This window comes from Raphanus sativus, chromosome 3 (assembly GCF_000801105.2).
Source record: "Raphanus sativus cultivar WK10039 chromosome 3, ASM80110v3, whole genome shotgun sequence".
Classification (NCBI taxonomy): Eukaryota; Viridiplantae; Streptophyta; class Magnoliopsida; order Brassicales; family Brassicaceae; genus Raphanus; species Raphanus sativus.
The window spans coordinates 1,744,283-1,769,445 of NC_079513.1; the positions used below are offsets into that span (position 1 = coordinate 1,744,283).

Here is a 25,163-nt window from a genome sequence, read left to right on the forward strand (position 1 = left end):
TAAATAAATTTCTAGTTTTATCTAGGAAGATGAATGTCAAAATAGATTTGCAAGTGAACATTGCAAAATACACTAAACAGTGGTAAAAAAACAACATGCGGTATAAATTGTTGGTTTTGGATTCGATTTCTGTCAAAAATTAAAATTGATGATATTTGGTGAGATGAAGATATATACAGTTATGTTTTAGGTTTCATAGACAAAAAAAAAATTGGTATAGATGTTTTTGGATATAATTATAAAAAAAAATTAAAAAAATTTGAAAACAAAAAAAAAATTAAAATAGTAGAAAAGTATAGTAGAGGAAGAAATAGAGATGTTATGGAGTACATTTTTTTCTATTCTAACATATAGAGATGAAAATGATAATGAGTTGAAATTTCTCTTACTATTTCCATGAGAAATTAGTTGGTCTTCTTCTTCCGGCCCTGTCAATTAAAAAACCACGACAGAAGTGTTTTTGTTTTGTTTTGTTTTGTAGGGTTGTTTTGGAAAACTAAAATTAAGATGGGCGTTTTCTGTGAATTCAAAAACATAATCGGCGAAGATTGCAAATATTTGAGACACGACGGTGTTAAACAGAGTCTTTAAATATCTTTAAAATACCGAATTGTGTTTTTTTCTCTCCCGCTTCCTCCCGCTTCCTCCCGGATTCGTCTTCTTGCCATTGCTGGAGGCTGGAGCTCTCCCTTTAAAAGAAAAAAAAACCCTAGATCTCTTCTCTTCTGTTCCGTCCTTCCTCTCTCGCCATGAAGCTCGTAAGGTACGTAATTTTATTTTATTTTATTTTCCCGCTTTCTCTCTTACTCGGATTTGAGTTGTTCGCTGATTGATTTCGTAATGGGGATTTTTGAATTATTGGCAGGTTTTTGATGAAATTGAACAACGAAACAGTTTCGGTCGAGCTTAAGAACGGAACCATAGTTCATGGAACCATCACAGGTACGACACTCCTCTCTCGCTCGATTCGTTTTTTTTAGGGTTTTTGCTTTAAATCTACGATGCTTCGTGTTCCATGGTCTTGTGTTACTTTTTTAGCTTCTCGCTTGTGAGGCTTTGTGTCTCTTGGGCCTGCTGGTGGGCTTCGGGTTTGGACCTGAAACAAGACATAAGAAATATGTTAATTTTCCAGTTTCTTTGTAGTATTAGGAACAAGTAATTTTCCTTTTCCATCTAGAGAACCTATGATCGATCTAGTATAAATAGGGTTCTCATCTCTCATTGTTAGTGACAACACAGAAACAATAATCTCTCATAGAACACGCAACTAGTGCGAAGCTTGTAATCTTTTCGATTCATAGTGATATTGAGTTTACTCCGGTTTGGAGTTAGACTTGCCAAACATATCGGTTCCGTTTTGATTCGATTATTACAAGAGAAAGCCAAGGTCGATTCTCTACAAGTGGTATCAGAGCTTAGGCTAAACTAGATCCAAGTACAGAGATTCGAGGTCAAGATTCAATAAACAAGCAAGGAGAATTCTTATCTGGTGTGGTGAAGAATACTCGGCTCGTTGGTGATTGAAGCTTGACGGAGCAGCGTGTTGCGACAACCTGCAAACAAAGAAACAACAGTTTACGGGTTACTAGAGAGATGGAAGCAACTTTAAAGAAATTTGAAGTGGAGAAATTCGATGGGAAGGGTGACTTTGGTCTATGGAAATACAAGATGCTATGTCAGCTAGAGATCTTTGGTTTGGGGTCTGTTCTTAAGGAGAAAACTCCTTCTACGGATGGTGAAGGTGATGAAGAACAGAAGGATGTTAAACCTGATCCTAAGGAGCAAGACAAGGAGTTGCGTACCAAGAATCTGATCAGTATGTGCCTATCTGATCTTATTCTACGGAAGGTTATGAATGAGCCTACAACACTGGATATGTGGAAGGCTCTAGAAGCGGAGTATCAGACCAAGACGTTACCAAATCGAATCTACATGAAGCAAAGATATGCAGGTTTCAGAATGGAAGAACACAAGTCCATTGAGGAAAATCTGGATGTGTTTCTGAAACTTGTGGCTGATCTAGCAAGTCTGGATATTAAAATCAGTGAAGAAGATCAAGCAATACAGATCTTAACAAGTCTACCAAAGCAATATGAATCTCTCGTTGATGCTTTAAAATACGGTAGCGGAAAAGAGACCTTAACGGTCCGTGATGTTACAAGTTCTGCTTATTCTAAGGAAGTAGAATTAAGGGAGAAGGGACTTCTTAACAAGTCTAAAAGTAACTCGGAGGGGCTGTTCGCTGGAAACGATAGAGGAAGGGGTGACAAGAAGAACAACAAGACTTGGAGAGCTAGATCAAAGAGCAGAAACAGATCACAATCAAAACCTAAATTCTCTAAAGAATGTTGGACGTGTGGCAAGGAGGGACACTTTAAAAAGGAGTGTCCCGAGAGAAAGAAGCCGGCAAATTCGGTCAACATTGCTGAAGAGAAGGAGCAACCATTGGTATTAGTGGCGAGCCAGCAAGCTACTAAGGAGGAATGGGTACTTGATTCGGGATGTACGTTCCATATCACTCCAAATAAAAATGTCTTATTTGATCTTGAAGACATAGAAGGAGGGAAGGTTTTAATGGGCAATAACACAGTCAGCGAGGTCAAAGGGATCGGGAAGATCAGAATCATGAATGATGATGGATCAAGTGTGATTCTCACCGACGTGCGTTACATGCCAACCATGGGAAGAAACCTTATTTCCTACGGTTCATTGGAGAAGATGGGATGCAGATACGAAGGAAAAGACTTCATGGTGCAGTTTTACAAAGGAGAGAAGAAGGTTATTTCTGGGAAATACTGTGATGGTCTATACTACTTGCAAGGTACAGTATTGAGTGGTGAAGCTGCAGTCGCAAGGCCTGATATCGACTTGACTAAGAGGTGGCACTCTAGGCTCGGACACATGAGTCTAAAAGGTATGAATATTTTAGTCAAGGAGGGACATCTAAACGAGAAAGACGTGACGACGTTAGAGTTTTGCGAGAATTGCGTCCTTGGCAAAGCACACAAGTTGAGCTTTCCAAAGGGCAAGCACACGTCTAAGGAAGTTTTAGAATACATCCACTCGGATATGTGGGGTTCACCTTCGGTGGTTGAGAGTCTCGCAGGATGCTACTATTTCCTTACATTCATCGATGATTTTTCTAGGAAAGTTTGGATCTATTTCCTGAGATCAAAAGATGAAGTGTTCCAGAATTTCAAAGAGTGGAAAACTAGCGTGGAGACAAAGACAGGAAAGAAGGTGAAGTGTCTTAGGACGGACAACGGATTGGAATTCTGCAATACACAGATGGATACATTGTGTAAGGAGGCAGGGATTAAAAGACACAGAACGTGCAACTATACTCCGCAACAAAACGGAGTATCAGAACGCATGAACCGTACGATCATGGAGAAGGTTAGGTGTATGTTGACAGAGGCAGGCTTAGAGGAGAAGTTCTGGGCGGAAGCGGCTTCTACAGCTGTCTACTTAATCAACCGATCTCCTAGTACAGCTATAAATTTCAAGCTACCAGAAGAGGTGTGGTCAGGAACAAGAGTTGACCTAAGCCACCTAAGAAGGTTCGGATGTACCGCTTATGTACACGTGACTCAAGCCAAAACCAGTCCAAGAGCGATGAAAGGAGTTTTCATGGGATATCCAACGGGGACTAAAGGTTATCGAGTCTGGTTACCAGAAGAATTAAGATGTACGGTGAGCAGGAACGTAATCTTCAACGAAGAAGAGATGTTTAAAGACGTCGAAGAAGCCAACGAGAAGAAAAAGAAAAAGAAGACGGTGACTTTCAGTCCGGTGTTGGTTCAAGGACCTTCAAACTCAGCTAGTGACGCAGATACAGAGGATACAGTTCAAGGTGGAGTTTCTCCCGCATCAGAAAACTCGAAACCTGAATCCTCGAGTTCAGAAAGTGAAGAAGAAGCCGTGGAAGCTGAACACGAAAATCTGGATAATTATATTCTTGCTAGAGACAGAATCAGAAGAGAAGTGAAGAAGCCTTCTAGGTTTGATGATTCAGACTGCGTGGCTTATGCTCTAGCTACAGCAGAAGAGATGAATATGGACGAGCCTAAGTCATATTCAGAAGCAAGAAGAAGTAAAAGCTGGAAGTTATGGAACCAGGGAATGCAAGAAGAGATGGATTCGTTGGAGAAAAACCAGACTTGGAAGCTGGTTGAAAAACCAGAGAAAAAGAAAATTATTGGCAGCAAGTGGGTTTTCAAGTTGAAAGAAGGCATTCCGGGAGTCGAGAAGCCGAGATACAAAGCTAGGTTAGTAGCTAAAGGGTTTTCACAAGTCGAGGGGATTGATTACACGGAGGTGTTTGCACCAGTGGTGAAGCACGTGTCAATCAGAATTATGCTGTCACTTGTTGCAAATTATGATCTTGATTTGGAACAACTAGACGTGAAAACAGCTTTCTTATACGGTACGTTGGACGAAGAGATTTATATGGCACAGCCAGAAGGGTTCGTCGAGAAGGGAAAAGAAGATCAAGTTTGTCTCGTGTTAAAATCCCTTTACGGATTAAAACAGTCACCAAGACAATGGAATAGGAGATTTGATAGTTTCATGAAGGAACATGGCTTCTACAGGAGCGCTTACGATCCTTGCGTCTACATGAAAGGTTCAGATTTATCTCATATGGTTTATCTCTTGATCTATGTCGATGACATGCTAATAGCGTCTAAGGATTCTAAGGAGATTAAAAGAATCAAAGACAGCTTGAAGAGAGAGTTTGAGATGAAGGACCTTGGAGCAGCTTCAAGAATACTTGGGATGGATATAATTAGAGATCGGGCCAAAGGAACTCTAAGGCTATCGCAGGGAAAGTACTTGCAGAAGGTGCTGGAAACTTTTAACATGGTCGAGAGCAAGGCGGTGGTTACACCTATTGGACCACAGTTTAAGCTCAAGAGTTTGACGAAGGAAGAAGAGTACGAGGAAACGAGGTTCATGAACGTGATACCATACGCATCAGCCGTTGGGAGTTTAATGTATGCGATGGTGGGTTCTAGACCTGACCTATGCTTCGCAGTGGGCTTGATCAGCCGCTACATGAGCAAGCCAGGAAGACAACATTGGGAAGCTGTTAAGTGGGTGATGAGATACCTTAAAGGAGCTCTAGGTTCAGACCTAATGTTTACTAAAGGAGAAGACTTTAAGGTACAGGGATTCTGTGACGCAGACTACGCTACTGATTTGGATAGGAGAAGATCCGTTACCGGATATGTATTTCAAGTCGGAGGCAACACAATAAGCTGGAGATCTGGTCTCCAACATATCGTAGCTCTATCAACGACAGAATCGGAGTATATGGCTTTAGCCGAAGCTTTCAAAGAGGCATTATGGCTTAAGGGTTTTGTTAGTGAATTGGGGTTCAAGCAAGATGATGTGAGAGTGTTTTCAGATTCTCAAAGTGCTATACACCTAGCTAAGAATGGCGGGTTCCATGAAAGGACTAAGCATATAGACACTAGACTACACTTTATGAGAGACGTAATTGAGGCTGGCGACGTTACAGTTCACAAGATTCACACATCTATCAACCCGGCGGATTTCCTAACTAAGTGTGTACCTGGACAAAAGTTCGAGACATGCTTGGAGATCCTCAAGGTTCTGCCTTAGTAGGTCTCGTGTGGCTGCAGGTGACAAGGCTGTCGACTTGTTCACCTCGCGGAAAGGCCACAAAGTAAAATATCAGTTTCAGGAAAAGCAAACTGATGGTTCGACAGGGAGATATAAAGCTTGGTAAAAGATGAGTTCAGAAGAATACCTTTGATGGTTGTAGACGGGATTTGTCTATACGAGGAACCTGCAATAAAATATTCATACTAGTCAAAGATTTTTATGCAGGAGGTTAAGCTTCAAAAGAAGCTGGGAAATCATTTAAATTAATCAGATACTTTACCAAAGAACGTGTGGTTGCAGCTAGGAGACAGCTACAACAAGGATGAAGCTCTTAAAAGAATTAAAGAAATAATTCTAAAGGAAGCTACGGTGGTGAAGAGACGTCGACATCACAAGCTGAAAGTCAACAAGAATCAAATTAAACTTCTTGTTACAAGAGCTACATGGAGACACGGGTAATAAAAGTCAAAAGGAGATACCTTTTAAGACTTTGACAAGTCTGGTTTTGGTTTCAAAGAGGTCGTGAGGTGAGCAAGAGGAATTTTGCTACCAAAGAATCACGAAGGTCAAAGGCGGTGCTGGATTCATCAAGAGACAAGCTGGAAAAATTGAAATCAAAGGTTAGAGTTTTTTGTTCAATTGTCTAAGGAAGAAGACAAGGAAGAACAAGCGGTACCTGCGACATCAATGACGGCGGCGGTAGAAGCTAACGCCGGTGAAGACAAGCGATGGTAAAATCGGGATCTTGTCTGGTTCACGGAGAATCGAAGAGAGGAAGTGTTCGGGAAAGAGAGGAATCAACAGGGGCGAGAGAGAGAAGCGAGGATCGGAGAAGGCATGCATCTCCGATGAAGACGGCGTCAAGGAACAGACGGTGCTCGGAGAAGACGATGCGGCGAGCTCGTCGAAGCTTCTGGTTTCATTTTTCCGCAGAGAGAGAGAGAGATGGAGGAACGGAGAAATCAAAGAATGACCCAAGAGCCAAGGTGGAGAATGTGAGGCTTTGTGTCTCTTGGGCCTGCTGGTGGGCTTCGGGTTTGGACCTGAAACAAGACATAAGAAATATGTTAATTTTCCAGTTTCTTTGTAGTATTAGGAACAAGTAATTTTCCTTTTCCATCTAGAGAACCTATGATCGATCTAGTATAAATAGGGTTCTCATCTCTCATTGTTAGTGACAACACAGAAACAATAATCTCTCATAGAACACGCAACTAGTGCGAAGCTTGTAATCTTTTCGATTCATAGTGATATTGAGTTTACTCCGGTTTGGAGTTAGACTTGCCAAACATATCGGTTCCGTTTTGATTCGATTATTACAAGAGAAAGCCAAGGTCGATTCTCTACATCGCTTGATGGTTCTAAGCAATAGAAATGATCTCTCGTATTCACAAACACTGAGGTTTGGTTTTAGTTTTGACAAAGTGTTGATTTTGTTTTTGCCCTACGAATGCTTTGTCGGTTTACAACCGATATCGTTCTTATCCTGATATCGTTTAATTCTTTCTCAATGATCAGATAGGTTAGTATTGCTTCTGCTTGTACAAACACTCTTGTCTGTGAGCTTAGCCAGAGTGTTTGCTTTTCGAGATTTTGTGATGTTGTTTTGGTTCTTCTTCAAAGTATTGTTGTTATTCATAAGCACAGTAGTGTACCAGAACAAACAACTTTATGAGATAGTGCTTCTTCAAACTTTGGGTCACCCATGATTTTAGTTATGTTTGAGCTCTTGTTTTTTTTTGAATTGAATGTTAAATTTAATTCAAAAGAAAAAGCTCTTTTTACAACTAAGTGTACTCTGTTTTGAAAGATTTGAAAAGAAACTACAACAAAAGAAAACCCAATCTGTTTTTATCTTGCTTCAAACCAATAAGCCATCCCCCCTTCATACTTCTCGTCTCCTCTACTTCTGATCACAGTTAGTTGATTTCGCATGTTCTTATCCAATCGACTCACCATAAGTTTGAGCTCTTGTTGTAGTCAATTCTGAGGTTTATTCTTTTATTATCTCTGTTAATTTTAACTTTAGCCTAAGCTTGATTTTTAACTTAGAAGATTGCATTGTCGGCTGCAAGAACTGAGTGCACTACTCAAGTCTATGGTTTATGAGCGTATTTGGATTTTTTTTTTAAATCTGACCACCCATGAGCAGCACTATACATAAGAAACATGATCAGTGTGTAAACCAGAGATATATCAATAATGCCCAATGGTTATGAGATTTGCACTTGTAAATATCATCTCTGAATTTTTATAGAACAGTGACTATATGCCTTGTTTCTGCATCTCCTTTAGTCTCACCTACTGATTCGTTTCCTTAATCAATACAAGTGTTCTCTTCTGTTAATGTTTAAAATGCAGTCATACATCACCACTGATCAGTTATTATCTACTTTGTACAGGTGTAGATGTTAGTATGAACACTCACTTAAAAGCAGTGAAACTCACTTTGAAAGGGAAGAATCCAGTCGCATTAGACCACTTAAGTGTCAGGGGAAACAACATTCGCTATTATATTCTCCCAGACAGCTTGAATCTCGAAACTTTGCTGGTCGAAGACACACCAAGAATCAAACTGAAGAAACCAACTGCAGGTAACATAAAGCATTTTTCCTTCTCACTTCATTCTTCACCATTCCTTTTGGGTTTATTGGTTGCCTCTTCTCATAATTTTTTTTTTTGTTGTCATTGGTATCAGGAAAGATTCCACCAGGTGGTCGTGGACGTGGGCGCGGAAGAGGTCGTGGACGTGGTGGTCGTTAAACATTATGCAGTGATCCGAAGTATGATCTTATCTTGTTATCTTTGAACTCTTCATGATTTTTTTGAGATTTGATACGTTATTGCAAAACTAATCAAACACGGAAACAATCAAATTCCATTTATTACTGAGTTCAATACTTTGTTACACAATCTGATAGTAAGACTCAAAAGGTTCGAGATTATTGGGTTTGACTTTTTCCAAGAATCTGGATAAACTCAAAGATTAAACTAAGACAGAGCCGTTCATCACAGTCACAGCTTTGCCAGTGAGCAAGACCCTCTGCTTCGCCTTATCATAATGAACCTTCAGTTCTCCACTCCTATGCGAAGCCTAGAAAAATATTTACTCAATCATTAAACTGTGTGATGCTTCTTAGGTTTCAAAATGTTAGCAAGTTAGAGAGAGAAGTCACCACGTAGGCGATGAAATCACATTTGTTCAGCTTGAGACTCCAGTAATGTGCTAATGCACAATGTGCACTTCCACAGACAGAGTCCTGAAGGAACAAGGGAAGAGGTAAAGCAAGAGAAGTAAGAAGAAAAGACTTGGTAAAAGCTTCTACCCATGAAAAGTGCAGGTTTAGTTTCTTAACCTCATTGAGCCCTAGTTTAGGAGCAAAGAGTCGACTGCAGAAATCATAAGCAGATCCTTCAGGAGCAGGAGCGGTAACAATCATCACTTTGCCAGGGCATTTCATGATATCCTCAGTTCTTGGTTGCAACTCAGCCACAGCCTCCCAAGATGAAAGTACAACCTGTAATCAGATAGGATAATAAACACTTAAGACCAGAATATATAAAACAAGCCAAGTTTACTAAATCTTATTTTTCTGAAATGCATAAACCATGATTTGATCTGTTGAAGTTGATTTAGTAGCTCCCTTCAAGGGTTTAAAGACGAGTTTATCTTTTGTAGTTCCTCTGACATCAACAATGGTAGCTCCGTTCAAGGCTTTAGAGAACTTGGAGAAATCATTGGAGCCAGTGCCGTGCGAGCACTTTGGGAGGCCTAAGGCGAAGTTTAAAGAATAATTTTGTTTATAAATTTTAATACAATATTAATAGTTTAAAGTTTTATAACACATACTTTGTAATAAAACATAGATAAAATCTCTTATATAAATGTTATTTTTTACAATTTTTCTTATAAATTTAAAAATAAATCTAAATCATAGAAAAAAATTTGTGGAAAAACATAAACTTTAAATTGAAAGAAGCTATAATATACCAAAATAGAAAGGTTGCTAGAAATGAAAATTTTAATGAAAACAAAGATGAGGATCGAACTAATGTACATGAAACTAACTAGAAGAACATTGTAACCACTATACCATAAACGATTTTTGTATTTTGGGGCCTTAAATTTTATTTATTTTTGAGGAGGCCTAAGGCAAATGCCTTTTTGATAACACCATAAGCACGGCTCTGATTGGAGCTGTACTCACAAGTTGTAATCACTGGGAAGTTCATTTCTATCAAGAAAGATCCTTTGGTTTCACAATCATCGACCTTTTTAGCAGTTAGAATCCCCGAGTGAGTGAAAAACTCAACCGTCTCAGAAGAACCAACCAAACCGTTTGACAAGAGAGTATGAGCCGATGCTAATGTTCCATGACCACATATATCCATCTGTCAAGAAGAATTGAGCTTTTGTCAACACAATCTAGATTCTAACAATGAAAATGCATCCAGCTTCTGCTTCTGTCGATTTTAGATATACTAGATTCTTTGTCCGCGCTACGCGCGGAAAATAGATTTAACTATTTGTGTTAGATTAGGAATCTTTAAATAATATTTAGAGTTATCAGGTATTTTTAAATGAGTTTTTCGGAAGTTGATTTGTGCAATGTGAAAGTAGTGCGTAGCAGGGAAGATTTTTAATTTGTGAAAAAGATTAAAATATATTAGTTTTTAAAAAAATAGTTGACGATAAAGTTCGGTATGTTTGTATCAGCCGAAACACAATATATATTTAGATGGGATATGAATAAAAGGAATAAGAAGAGGTTGAGGTGTGAAAGACGTTATTTTTAAAGAAGTAAGGTGTACTAGATTTTGACCCGCGCTTCGAAAGCGCGGGTATTATTTTTTACTTTTATGAAATATATTATTTGTTTGTAATTATTGAACATATTTATTTTAGTAAAATTTTCTTTATAATAAATTTGACACACATAGTGTCTCTGGTAAACTATGTGTTTCTCTAACTTTGTTTTATTCCCTCTCCAATCAACATATCGAAGCGCGGATATTATTTTTTACTTTTATGAAATATATTATTTGTTTGTAATTATTGAATGTATTTATCTTAGTAAAAATTTCTTTATAATAAATTTGACATATAGAGTGTCTCTGGTAAACTATGTATTTATCTGGCTTTATTCTATTCCTTCTCAAATCAACATATTTATTTGGCTTGTTGTTAAAATAAATGATTTTAGAACGCAACTGTTTACTTTGATATTTTGTTTAAACAATGTCACATATTTCTGTATTAATTGTGTTCAATTAAATATTTACATTGTAATTTAAATTTGTATACAAATCAACATATTTGTGTAGTTTGTTATTAAAAAAATGATTTGAATCCAAATGTAAGTACTCTTATAGTGATTTTTTCAGTTCATATAATTTTTTAAAATATATTTATTTCAACTGAACCAATTAATATTTTGTTAAATTGGCCCGTGAAATATATTTTTATACATCGATATTCAAAAGATCTGGTAACTAACGATACTCAAAAGATCTGGACCGAATCAGGTTATATGGTTATTTTTGTTACAAATATCTGAACCCGTTTTAGATACATTGGTTATTTAAATATTTTTAGGTTCCTATACATCATAACCGAATTCATCCAGATCTAGAATGATCCAACTCAAAATCCACACATAAGTTTATAATATTCAAGCGGGACTTGGTTACCAAAAAAAAAAAGGATATCCGAAAAGAACAACATGTACCTAAATAGACAGATAATGTTCATGTCTAAATGATTATATAAATTAATAAAAAACTGTTTTATGTGTTTTGCTAAATTAAGTGAAATAGAAAGAGTTTTTTTTATCAAGTAAAATAATTATATGGAGTGGAAAATTAAGTGACAATAAATGTAGGACATTTTAAGTATTTTGATTTAAGTTATTATTTTATTCACAAAACATATTTTTGAACTATGTTTTTGGGTACGTAATTTTCCACCGATTGTAACTAAAATAAAAATATTTTAGTAAAATAAAATAAACCAAATGTTTAATCATATGTAAAACCTAATTATTTAGCATTTTTGATTTTATAATTGGCACAAAGTTAATATTGATTAACTAATAAATAAAAATATGAACTATTATTATTATGGTAATATAATTAATGATGTAATTTATTATTAAGGTAATATAATTAATTAAATTGTTAAACTAAGTGAAATATGGAAACACAATTAATAGATACTACTATTCAAGTTTCCAAACACTCCATTTTTTTATAGCTATAACCAAACACACCAATTTTTTTTATTAATCTTATCCAAGTATCCAAACGCACCGAATTTGTACTTCACCTTTAATAAGATAGATGGGGTTTTCAACATAGTAAATATTTCCAGAATATATTGAAATGTAAGGAAAATAGTGGTGTTTCATTATGAATAAAATTTCAACCATAACATATTTTGTTTTTTGCTTATAAAAATTAGTTGTTGTATGGAGTAGATGAAATATTGATAAAATTAAATCTGAATGGAGATAATAGTTGAAACATAGGAAAGTTATTATCATTACTAAGAGATGATATTAAAGTTTTAAAATAGAAAAGTGGATCTCATAAATAGGATGCTGGAATTTTGCAAAAGAAGCATGTAGATCTGTTGGGTTTTTTTTGAGGTGGAGAGCCTGAAATTATTTTGAAATTAATCAATGAGCATAACTTAGGAATATAAATCAATTATTTGATTCATAGTATATGTGGTCGTACTTGGAAGTAGTGGAATATCCATATCCGGTGAAGAAGTTTTAGATGTCATCTCTCTCTTTATAGCTAGAACACTGAATAACAGAAAATGTGAATTATTAGAAAAATTATCATTAAAAACATCTCGAAATAAAAACATTGCGTAATGCCCGGGTTTATTTTCATAAAGTTTTAATTCATTTTAAAATATTATGTTATTATATTTAAATATGTATTATATATTGGATACTTTGACAAATATTGATTATTAAAATGAAGTCTATCTTATTAGAATCCAAAACGTATATAAAGATAAAAATACATATTATATTATTTAAAATAATATTACAGAAAAACATATGTTAAAATTCCAATCGTTTAAAATTTTGATTTCGTAACTATTTTCTTTATTATATTTTCCTGATTTGTATTTGTACTGTATAATCAGTGGCAAAAGTTTTAGTTATTGCCAAGAAAACTATTCTTTCTAGAAATACATGAAAAAAAAATTGTTGACATTTTTCACCCGATTTCAAAAATGTTGGATCTAATAAATACATTTTTTGTAAGTACCTTGATAAAAGATAAACAGTTAATTGTTTATTGACTACTTATTTTGAAATTTCATAAATGTTGAGAAAAATACAATGATTTTGTAAGGTGATTGTAAGTGTTCCGAATTATTCTATTGCTTTTTTTTCACAACCATTTTCATTTACCATTTATGCTCTAGGAAAATAATTTAAACCTACAGCACAAAGGTTAAATTAGAAAATATATTGGTTTCAGAAATTAATATTTCTGGAGTTTCATATTTAAGTTTTTGATATAAATCTAAATTAATAGAATCTATAGTTGCAACAGAAAACGTACCATTTATATTCCAAAGTTAAATGATTAAAACCACAATTTCTACCAATCAAACACTCGAGATTCTTATATGATGAAGAATAAATATCTCTACTATATATGATTTTATATATGTTGTTCCTTGCTATTTTTAATATTATTAATTTTATGAGGAGATAGAAGATATTATAGATATTCGATAATAAGTGTTGGTTATATATTGGTTTACTGCTGATACATGAATTCTTCTATTGACCTTCATTTAGGAAAATAAAAATACATGTTAATCAGCATCTTGTATGGTATAATCAAAATAAATTATTAAATATAAATCAAATAACATTTTGTTAAAAATAATAATTAAGATATGAGTTGTGATTTTGCATCCAGTTAGTTATTTATGAAATGTTCTGTATAAAATAATAGAAATGATTGTAAGATGCTAAAACCGACCAAAAATAGGATTCATGTGCCTTCTAGTGTATGATATAAGCTAAATTGTTCATATACAGACACGCAAGTCACATATTTAACATTAAATTTAGAGATATTCTATTTTTACTGTAAATCTGATATAATTTTTTTAAGATTTTACTTTTTTCAAATGACTATTTCATAAATATCTTAAATTTATAATGAAAAAACTAAAGTTACTCTCATAAATTAATTACTGTTGTTTAAGAACCATATTTAAAATTGTATAAACTCAACTTCACCCTATAAATACTAAAAAGGAAAAATAATTAGTACACCCTAAACCCAAATATTATAATATTTTCCCTTGAAAATAATATAAAAAGTGGTATATAAATTATGGTAATGCAAGTAAATTTTCAATGAACTTGATATTATTTTTTAATTTGTTTTTAATTTTGTATTAAGTTTCTTAAGATATTCTGTATATATAAATTTACTAATTTGGTCAGAATATTTACAAAAATTTCATGGTTTTGTTTTCTGTAAGTTTGGAACATAAAAATATTTTCCCTCATCTACATACAATTTGTGTTATGATAAAATCTTTATAATTCTGAATTAACGTACTGAAGATAGGGAATGTGGTTTTTTGACCAAAGGAGAATGGAGTTTGGTCTTTTACGTTGTTGTATTCGGTTTACCTCTTATGGAAGTAAATTTTTTTGATGGTGTTTTTAGCATACTAATTTTCCTGCATTGTTTTAAATTAGTTTTTAGGATATGTTATATAATTTTAATGAGTATTGAACTTCTATATATTAGAGATTGATGAATGTGATTAACATGGTTATTATCGAGCTTAACTGCTCAATAATTGTCTAAATACAGTTTTTATTCATCTCGTATTTAAAAAATGATCAAAGCTTCATTATCACTGTATGTATATATTTTTAGTTTTAAGTGTTTGTTCGCTTAGATGTAAATTCATTAAAGAAATCAAAATCACATACCATGTGAATAGCTTGGAAATAATTTCAGTTTGTTTTTATTCAATTTATTTTGTTGTATTAGCTTGTTTAAGCTTTATTTTAAGTGTAATTATATTTTTTTTACTATTAATGTAAGACCATCTCTAATGACTCATTTTTTTCTTCTTCAAAATATAAAAAGTCTATAACAGAATTGGCTTCTACTCCAAATAGAGTGGAAAAACATTCTCTAAACACTCAACTACTTCTCATCTGTAACACATGTATTCATTAACAAATGATGAATCTAAGAAATAGGTCAGTGCCTAACCATGATATGTCAGTCAACACAAATGCATGCAACTACTAATTCAAGAAACGGGTCTGTAATAGACACCACAAAATTTGCAAGAGAATGCTACTACTCCTCTCTCGAATCATAATCTAAAATATATGACATTTACTTAAATTTATCTCTCCCTGCAAGTGTAATCACTGGAGTCTTTGTAAATCCCTCCAGGAAACTTCTACGATGTCGCTGCATACTTGCACATTTTTTTTTAAAACATCATCAGCTGATGTAGATTTGTATAGAAGAACCTTTCATGATTAAGGAAGAAGAAACTAACCTCAGATGGGGAAATACGACCTTGAAATTTTTTGATAAGTTCATGCTTTCCAGATGTGAAAGTAGAATAAATAAATAAATAAAAAGGTAGATGAAACAAACTGAGTCATAAGAAAGAACAGACAGGTGTTGATCTCAAATATCGTTTCTCACACCTTAAGATTCTACCCATTTGAGTTGCAAGTTGTTGCAGTTTTGAGGAAAGTGCTAAACAGACACATGTGAGACATGCTCACAGATCAATGACTCGAAACAGCTTCTGGATCCGGTTTAGCAAGAAGTCCCCTTGCTTGATTGTTGCCTTGTAAAGTGCATTCTTTGCATCAGGACGATTTGTCTCCAAAACACCGGCAACCTTGCCTATCTTGCAGTGAAGCTTCCCAGCTGCAATGAAGCGTGACAGCTCCCTCATCCCTGGATTATAAAAGAAGGAAACATGTCAAGTCAGGTTCTAACTTTGTATGATCATATATATTCTTACAGAATGTAATTGAGCGTTTTTAGTGTGCTTACTGATCGATGAAATCCACGGAAACACCAAAGGCATTTGCCATCGCATCCACCATTACACTCTTGTAAGACTCCAAAAACTGAGAGTACACCACCGTTCTCACTTCTCTCATGTAGAACCGGAAATGTGGGTTCAAATAACGGTCAAACTTAATCTGCTCCGCCATTCCAGCTTTGAAAATAGAAAAACAATGAATCTATTATTAACACATAGACAAAGCAAGCAAAACGCATACACAATTAACAAAGTTCAGTAAGCTAATTAGGTCACTATATTGAACTCACCAAATGCTGAGAAAAACGCCTTGTACTGGCACTCGTATAGTGAGTTCAGGAACTCGGAAAGGAATGGTATCTTCCCAAGCACGGTTAAGATCTCAGGTGCGTCAACAACCTGTCAAATTAGTAGTATAGCACTTTAGCATTTTATTCAAAAAGATTCACATCCTCATGGAGGAACTACACCCAAAAAAACAGATTCACATCACTTTAGTACTGACCAAACAAACTGAATGTTATCATCCGTGACTGGATTTAGAACACTCAAAAGTAGAGGACCTGGGAGATCGACAAATACCTTTTGCTTAAGAGAAACTCTATCCAGAGTTATGATGCTGGTAAGCACGGTGTAGAAAATGAAGGTCTCGTAGAGAAGGATCTCATACATCGTGAAGGTCGATATAGAATCCAAAAATAAGCTGGCAGCCTTCTTAAAATTTCTGGTGGAGAATGCGAACGTGTACACCCTCTCCATGGACAGAAAATCAAAATCTCACCTCTCTGCTCTGCTTTGCGACTGTTAAGTTTGGATTTTGAAGCGGATGATGATTCGGAACATTTGTAGTACTTCATCTTCCCCAAATTTCTACAAAGATATATATGATCAATCTCTGTATTATGATACTGAAACACTAAATCAAAAAATAAACATTAGTGCACATGGAACTTGAATCTCAAGAGTCAAACTTTTCTCTTCTTATTCCTCTGTTTCTGAACAGAGAATTTTCAAAATTGAAAACTTTACTCACCAGAAGCGGAGTCTACGAAGTTCCCATCCTGTAAGAAACTTGAACCGACAGGCTTATGATTTCTCCAGCTGCAGAGGAGGTTCAAATCTCCATATGATATCTTACATCCATTGTAACATTGTCAAAAAAACCATAGCTAAACAGAGAAGGAAAACACACATTAAACAGGGTAATGACTTTTTTGATTAGTTAAGAATCTAAAGTATGCTCGCTGAGTCATAAGTAAAAAGACACTATTAAGCTCACACTTGCGTAATCTGTAGTATGTCAGCAATTTTCAAATTACACATCAACAATGAAAATGATCTACGACACATAGAACATAAATTTTCAATCTTTGTGAACTAAATATGAAAACAAACGACTAAGGAGATCCATACCTCTAGGGGAAGCGTTGATTTCCTGGTATGATATTTGCCGGTGGAGAGTTGAGTTTTCCGGTCGATTTTACGGCCACGGCGATAGCTGCTGAAAATCAGGTTTTTGATTTAGGTGTACATAGATTTTTATATAAATGAAGGATTAAGGGGGGAGTAGCAACAAAACATTAAATAATAGCTTTAACATCATCATTGATTGAGAAGATAACGGAAAAAAGCAGAAACTGAAAAAGATGAAGTGGAAGAGTCAACTGCGGGAGGGGGGGAGAGGAGAGACTCTCGACGCGTGAAGATAAAAATGAATTATTTCTCGCCATGGGTTCTTGTGGGCCGACTGATAATTGAATTGAGCCCATACGAAACTTCACTCTATTTCAGCTATGGTGACGTGTCAAAAAGAAAGTGTCTTATTGGCCTGAATTAATTTGCTGAGGTGGACACTCTCATTGTTGAGATTATCTCCCTTTTAGTATAGTATATTGATTGTTACCTCTTGGGTTTCTAAAATGTAAGTTTATGTACTTTTACATGTTCAGAAAACATTAAAATTTGATAATAAATATACTATTTCGATATGTATTAATTTTTAATAATTTTATATAAATAGTATTTTAGTAAGTATTTTTCTTTTGAAATTTATAATGTATTATTATTAACTAATAAAATTTCAGTAAAACACGAAACACATATTTTTTTAGACAACTTTTTTCTAAAAGACAATATATATTTTCTGAAATACCTATACTATTATTTGAGAAATGATTTTACTTATTTATCATGTTTAAAATAATTTTGAGTGATAGATCAACGGTCTAAATTTATACTAATCAATTTAATTTATATTTATTTGAAACTTTATTTAATAACTAGAGATAAGTATTATGATAAATTCTAAATATTTTGTTCAATCCAACCTTTAAAACCATATTTTTATAGATTAATCAGTGGAAACTCTATCATATGTAAATACTATATAGTATGTCTTTATAATTTTATTATCTGTTCTTCAATTTTTCTCTAAAAAATATATATAACATAATCAATTAGACGTTACTATAATGATCAAAATTTTAAAGTATTGATAAGTATATCAAGCTTGTATTGTATAATAATTGAACAAGTAGTTATAAGAGTTAGAATATAGTTGTAAGAATATATCTTCAAAAAAATTATGTATTATATATATTAAATTTCTGCTTTAGGCAATCTTTAAAATACTATTTTATAAAATATGTGGCTTAATGTTTTAATATATATTAGCTTGTTATAAATGCCTAATTTATAGTTTGTTATAATAAATAATATTATATTAATTTTAGTTTACATGATCTTTATCTTAATCAGTATATGAATATGTACTTAGAAGAACAATAAAATCATATATATTCCGAAATTTCTTCAGATTATATGAATTTATATTATATTAATGTATAAACATACCAATTTCTTGAGAATTTTTAGTGGGATCTCTTATATTATTTTCAGAATGATTTAAAATTATTCTAATATTATTGAACTAAATTATACTTATTAATTAATATTGGTTAAAATTCCAAAATATTTTTATATTATATATAAGAGTATTACAATAAAAAATGTAAAACTTAAATTAGATCTATATTATGGTAGTCAGTTTCAAAAACAAAAAACTTATATGGTAATTTCTCTTCATATTTTTTACTTTTATAATTATACACATGTTAACATGATTAGTATAGTGAAATAAAATTTAATGTTATTTTTCATTATTAACCCATTAAAAAGCTTTATCGAATTTTTATCAACAAATTAATTTATCAAAATTATTATAAATTCAAATATATAGAAAATTTATTTAGCGAAAATGAATTTAAATAATAGTATCCTGTGATATCGTGGGAAGTCATCTAGTAAAGAATATAAAAAATGCAGAAAGATAACCTAGAAAACATTATGAATAATCAATAAAGTAAACCGTATAGATTGTTTCCTAGGCATTTTACTCAGAACCGACAAAAAAAAGACACGATTCGAAACATACTGAAAATTTACAAGTACCTAGTTGGATCTAAAATTTCTCTATCCAGAAGAACTAGAAACAAAAAGAACCGACCCAAATAGACCTTAATAGATCCAATCCGATATGAACTGATTTATATCCGATCTAAAATCATGAATATCTACGACTATAACATTCATGTATTCTTTTTATGTATTCTAATTTAAGATTTAGTTGTGATATCTTTTTGTTTACAATCTTTATTATTATTGTGTAACATTTTCGAGTAATGTGGAACTTTAAATGTCAAAAATATTTGATTTTAATTATTAATAATTTACTTTTTATTTTATTTTTGTCAACTTTTAGATAAATATGACGGATTCTAGTTAAATTTTGATGGGGTTCAGGTACTTTGAGTCTTTTTCGGGTCTTAAATATCTGAACCGACTCGGACCCTCAATGTACCCGAAAATTACTTGCATTTTGTGGTTGTTTTAGTCATAGATCTGAATCAATCCGGACCCGGAAAAACCGACCCGAATCTGAATCGGAAATTTCTAAGTATCTAGTGGAGTTCAAATGTCTAGAAACTAAGGAACCGAATGCCATGATTTAACATGATTCATGAATTGGCTAAGTCCATGAAGAATATTAAATTAATTGGAAGGGAGAGGTATTTTTCAGATTTCATTAGGTTGAAAGAAATACAAACTAAACTAAATAAGAAGTCAGGTTGGTAGGATAGAGAGAAAGGCGAGAGAAGAGAGAGAAAGGCGATCTGAGAAGGTTCGACGTCCGGCCGGCGCGTGAGCGTCCGTGCCGGCGCCGGAACCTTCTTTCCTTTAGTTAAGAGTTTTCTTTTTGCTGTCCTTCTCGCCGCTTACCACCAAACGCCTTGTCGGAGCTCTGGGTCATCACCATCGTTTAGCGGTGGTTTCTTTGTTTGGAGGGAGGACGCGTCTATGTGGGAGCTCTCGGCGTGAGAAGACGGGTTTGCATGTTCATAGGCTGTTTCCGGGTGATGGAGGCTATCGCAGCTCTGTCGACGCCGGCTTTATTCCGTGAGGTGAAAGCTCCTGCAGCTTCACCGCCGCCGGTTTTGGTCGCCGGAGAGTGGAGGCTCCTTCAGTCTGGCTCTGTCGGCTTTAGTTTGGTCTTGTGTCGTTGACCTTTAGTGGAGATCTCTGGTGTTTCGTCGGTGGTTGTGGGGTTCTCGGTTCGTGCGCTTGGAGCCTTATTATGTCGGCGGAGCTTGCGATTGGTTCGTTGAAGCTCTTCGGGTCGAAGTTGAAGCGTAGAAGAGAAGAGATGGTTTCGTCGGAGGCTCTTGTGGTTCTGAGATCTGGCGGAACGACGGTGACGGCGAGGTTTCTCCGGTGACTTTCTAGCGGTTCGATCGAGTCGAGACAGAGGAGGCACGTGTCCAGCTAACGGCCCGGATTCTTACACGTGTCCGGTCTCCTCGCTTGCCTTATCCGAGTAGGTCGTCGGATGCTTTAGTGGGTTTGGTCTTGGGCCACTAGGGGATAGAGTGGTCGGTTTGGTTTGTTAGTTATATGTTGTTGGGCTTCGGATGTATGGGCCCTTAATGTGTAACTGAGCTTGGCCCATCCTTGTTTTAATATTAAAAATCCATTGACGGAAAAAAAAAAAAAACTAAATAAGAAGTATAGTGCTTTGAGTTACTAAACTGAAAAACATCATCCACATAGTAGTCATGTGTTAATTCATTCAAATGTTGATATCAAAGAATGTTCGAAAGACGGACCTCGGCTACAGAGGTGAACCACCTGAGAAGAAAGCATTGTGGATGTAGAGGATCAGAACCGGTGATGGGAGTAAGAAAACAAGTCAAGGGTAGGTCAAACTCAGCAGCAAGCAACTGAAGCCAAGAGTCGTCTCTCTCATGGTCTTTTTCAAGAAAACAAACAGCTGCTTGGTTTCCCTTAAAGGCTGACTCAGTGAATGCATCAACCTGTAATAGCAAACAGTCATTGATCTTTTGAAGAAACCTTTGGAAAGAGACAGAAACCACAAGAGAAGAAGAAAGAATAAAATTACCACAAAGTATTTCACAGGCTTCTTCATGATCTTCCTTGGCTTGCTTCTTCAGCAACCACACAACTTTTTGAGAAAAACGTAAATAATGTAGCCTCTATTTCAAATAAAAGAGGAGCATCCACATATGCGTAGTTCTGTTATAAAAATAGGGAATAATTGGTTTATAACCTTCAAAACATTTAAAAATCTGGTAGATACCACATTTTACGTGTAAAGTAACATTTTCTTCCCTTGATCAAACCCATTATCTAGATTCCAATTATGCATCGCCACAGATCTCCACCTACAACTGCAAGCCTACAACAAGAAATGAAGGCTTTCTGGATATTGTTTGGTTATCTTAGACATTTAATTTTGATTATTTGTATACATTTTCAAATATTTTCCACAATTCCAAAATATCTTATACTTTAGATACTTTATATATTAAACCTAAAAGAATTAACATAATTAAGTATATAAATATATTTTGGATACATTCAGATACTCAAAATACTTTGATTTGTGCTGGTTTGGTTTCGATTCTCTAAATACCAAAATTTTGAATCCATTTGGATATTCAATCAATTTCTGTTTGGGTTCAGTACTATTTTCGGATCAGATTTAATTCAGTTCTTCAGATTCTGGATTTTTCCCAGCTCTATGTTGTAATTTAGTGGTATGACTTAGGGATTAATTGTGATATTATTTTTCTTAATTTTTAAGGAGGTGATTTTGTTAAAATTTTATATTGTTTTAAATTAGATTATAGAAAATAATTTATTTTAACTAAACACAATTTCTAATAATTCTAACCAACATAAATTTTTTTAATCAAATTTATTAATTTTGAGTTTCATTACATTTTTTAACATTGTAGTTATCAAAGTGTATTATTGAAAAATATACATGCTTAATTGTGCTTTATAAATTTCATATTAAACATTAGGATTAATAACTGTTTTAAAAAAATTGTGGAGATATTATTAAATATATCACAATTTAGTTGGGAATTATATAGGTTGCATTTTTGTGAAAAATTAAACACATTTGGTACATCTAATATCAATTGATAGCCTTTTAGAATCCATTAATTTATTCAATACATAATATTTTCGTTTATGAATTCGACCCATCAAATAAACACATTATATTTTTTCAAAATTAGTAAAAATAAAATTTTGAATATATGTATACTTTTGAATGAATTTTTGATATAAATCAATTTTAAATTATTAATTTGATTTGAAATATGTATATCAAATTAATTTTTTATTATTTTAGACAAAAGATATTTTAGGTAATTAGATTAGCTCATTGTATATTTTAAAGTTGAACCAAATAGATAGTTTCTCATAATATAATGAATTTTCAATTTTTCTTAATAACATAAGTCCATTTTTTTTTCTTTTTAATATACTGCTATATATGTCTCTAAAAACATTATATCTTCTTTATAATGCTATTCATGTTTTCAGACAAAACTCATTTTCAAACTGTTATTCATATTTCCAAACAATTTTTTTTAAACTGCTATTCGTGTTTTCAAACAGACATCTTTTTAAAACTACTATTCATATTCAAAAACAAATCTATTTTTTTAAACAGCTATTCATGTTTTCAAACAAACCTAATTTGTACTTCAGTTTTAATAATATACTAGATTTTGATCTGTGCGCCCGCGCGGGTGTATTTTCTCAAATCGTATGTTGCTATTTATTTTCATGTCAATATTAGGGATGACAAAAAAACCCGAATTCGAAGAACCGAATCGATCTGATCCAAAAAAGTAATACCAAATATGAACCGAAATTGATTAAATATCTGAATTATTCAAAATTTTGGTATTTAAAAAACCAAAACCAAATTCAATCTGAACCGAAGTCTTTCAGGTATCCGAGCGTATCTAAAATATATATTTATATACTTATATATTTATTATTATTAGATTTAATTTATAAAAAACCTCCAGAATATATATTATATTTTTGAGTTGATTTAAATACTTGAAAATATAAACAAACAGTCTATTTTTTTATTCATGTTTCCAAACAAATTTCTTTTTTTAAAAAAAAAAATTGATATTCATGTTTCCAAACAAACCTCTTTTTAGATCTGATATCTACGTTTCCAAACTACTTCAAATTTTTTCTCGTATGTAAAGAAAAGGTGACTCCAAAAACAGAATTCATGGATTTCTTTTACCAAAAAAAGAAAAATAAATAACTATGGATTTCTAAGAAAAAAAAGATATTAGCTTGTCACGTAGGTGTAGTAAGCCAAAACATTTTTATATTAGAAACCAATTCCCCGAATTTATGGTGTAACAAATGGAAAGGTTCGTATCTTTTGGTAAGAAATTAATGGGTTAGCGATATGCAAAACTACAGTGTTTTAATCAATAGCATTAGATTGTAATTATTGAGGAAAACTTAGGGTCAAATTTTATTTGTACTTCAGTTTTAATAAATTAGATATATATATATATATATATATATATATTGGTTTAAATACTTGAAAATATAAATATATCAATAGTCAAAAGTAAATAAAATAGTTAAAGTATATTCAAAACATAAAATACTTAAAATAATTATTCATTCTCTATCCAAATATTTAAATCAAACCAGTTTATATGTTAAGTTTAGGTATTCTAACATATGATATTTAATTTATATGTAATACATTTTTGTTTACATATTTTGAGAAATTTAAAGTATATAAAGAATTTTAAAAAATTTAAAATAATTTAAATGGTTTATCCTAACACGAACCAAACTCACAAAGATCATAATCGAATATGAACCAAAATTTTAAAATATCCGGATAGAACTGAAATCTTTGTCTCTAGAAAACCGAAACCCAAACATACCTGAGTCGAACCCGAATAGGTACCCGAACGCCCACCCCTAGTCACTATTATATATCATATATGTGTCATCATATAATTAATCGTATTTTATATGTACCATCATATAAATAATCATATAATTAACAGTATTTTATATGTACCATCATATAAATACTCACATATATTATATTTTAAAAACTTAATGTGAAATATAAAAACCATAATTTAAGTTGGTATATGAAATTGGACTTCGTATTGTATTTTTTATATATTTTGAAAATATATTTTTAATAATGGTTATTGAAAAATATTTTAGTAAAAATAAAATTTTGAATATATGTATATTTTAAATCAATTTTTGATATAAATCAACTTTCAGTTATTATTTTGATTTGAAATATGTATATAAAATTTAAATATTTTTATGATCATTTTATACAAATGATCTTTTTAGATAATTAGACTAGCTCATTTTTCGTATATTTTAAAATTGTGTCTAATAGATAGAATCTCATAATATAATGGATTTTCATTTTTAATGACATAAATCATTACTTTTTTCTTTAATATATTGTTATCTACGTTTCCAAACAACACTGTATTTTTTTAAACTGTTATTTATGTTTCCAAACAAACTTTTTAAAAAAATTTATTCATGTTTCCAAACAAACTTCTTTTTAAAAAAACTATTATCCATGTTTCTTTTTTTTACTGCATCCATGTTTCCAAACAAATCTAATTTGAACTCCACTTTCAATAATATAGATAAATTCACTAAATTTAAAGTATTTTAATAAAAATGTGGAAGGTTGCAGAATTTTCTTTTTATTTTAACCGATAAATAAAACTCTAAAATTTTAACAAATATTTTTTATTGCATTAATTAATAATAATGACTAACCAATTTATTAAACAAATCTAGCTCACTATATAAGAGTAGAACAATGGCAAACAATGAGATTTAAAAGAGAGCGTCATAAAAAAAAATACCACGCAAGTTGAAAAATGGTGTGTTCTTGTGCGTTTGCAGCTTTAATTTCTTACTTAAAATGATCTGAAAACATTGAGAGTATCATTGTTCTTGTTCTTTAAAACAACAAAAAAGAATCATGGTTCTCGTGTCTTGGATTGATTGACTGTTTGTGGTAATGGTCTGAAATAATTTTTCT

At 32.9% G+C, this 25,163-nt stretch overlaps 3 protein-coding genes and 1 long non-coding RNA gene across 9 annotated transcripts; 1 reads left to right on the forward strand and 3 right to left on the reverse strand.

Moving 5' to 3' along the window:
* The first annotated feature begins 630 nt into the window (after positions 1-630).
* Positions 631-8,573, forward strand: LOC108847028 (small nuclear ribonucleoprotein SmD1b). The gene is made up of 4 exons (XM_018620197.2): positions 631-763; positions 866-942; positions 8,031-8,222; positions 8,327-8,573. The coding sequence occupies exons 1-4, from the start codon at positions 750-752 to the stop codon at positions 8,389-8,391; spliced, it is 348 nt and encodes a 115-aa protein (XP_018475699.1). The 5' UTR covers positions 631-749; the 3' UTR covers positions 8,392-8,573.
* Positions 1,288-6,589, reverse strand: LOC108847029 (uncharacterized). Of its 3 annotated transcripts, none has more exons than XR_008943774.1 (6): positions 6,305-6,589; positions 6,108-6,227; positions 5,997-6,024; positions 5,774-5,812; positions 5,576-5,670; positions 1,288-1,553 (listed from the first exon to the last, which is right to left on the reverse strand). It is a non-coding gene; the product is annotated as an uncharacterized LOC108847029 (long non-coding RNA). The 3 variants fall into 3 exon arrangements; XR_008943772.1 differs by having other exon boundaries at positions 5,909-6,024; XR_008943773.1 differs by lacking the exon at positions 5,997-6,024.
* A 41-nt stretch (positions 8,574-8,614) lies between the features above and the next one.
* Positions 8,615-21,251, reverse strand: LOC108846360 (uncharacterized). Its single transcript, XM_018619593.2, has 7 exons — positions 21,165-21,251; positions 20,872-21,078; positions 9,828-10,020; positions 9,237-9,373; positions 8,985-9,146; positions 8,805-8,888; positions 8,615-8,722 (listed from the first exon to the last, which is right to left on the reverse strand). Exons 1-7 carry the CDS (start codon positions 21,189-21,191, stop codon positions 8,615-8,617), a joined length of 918 nt encoding a protein of 305 aa, XP_018475095.1. The 5' UTR covers positions 21,192-21,251.
* LOC130509839 (26S proteasome non-ATPase regulatory subunit 6 homolog) lies at positions 15,260-17,418 on the reverse strand. Of its 4 annotated transcripts, none has more exons than XM_057006086.1 (6): positions 17,123-17,418; positions 16,743-16,810; positions 16,292-16,579; positions 16,000-16,108; positions 15,718-15,886; positions 15,260-15,611 (listed from the first exon to the last, which is right to left on the reverse strand). In XM_057006086.1, the coding sequence occupies exons 3-6, from the start codon at positions 16,466-16,468 to the stop codon at positions 15,437-15,439; spliced, it is 630 nt and encodes a 209-aa protein (XP_056862066.1). In that variant the 5' UTR covers positions 16,469-16,579; positions 16,743-16,810; positions 17,123-17,418; the 3' UTR covers positions 15,260-15,436. The 4 variants fall into 4 exon arrangements, with proteins under 4 accessions (XP_056862066.1, XP_056862067.1, XP_056862064.1 ...); XM_057006087.1 differs by having other exon boundaries at positions 16,743-16,842; XM_057006084.1 differs by having other exon boundaries at positions 16,743-16,878.
* Positions 21,252-25,163: the final 3,912 nt, after the last annotated feature.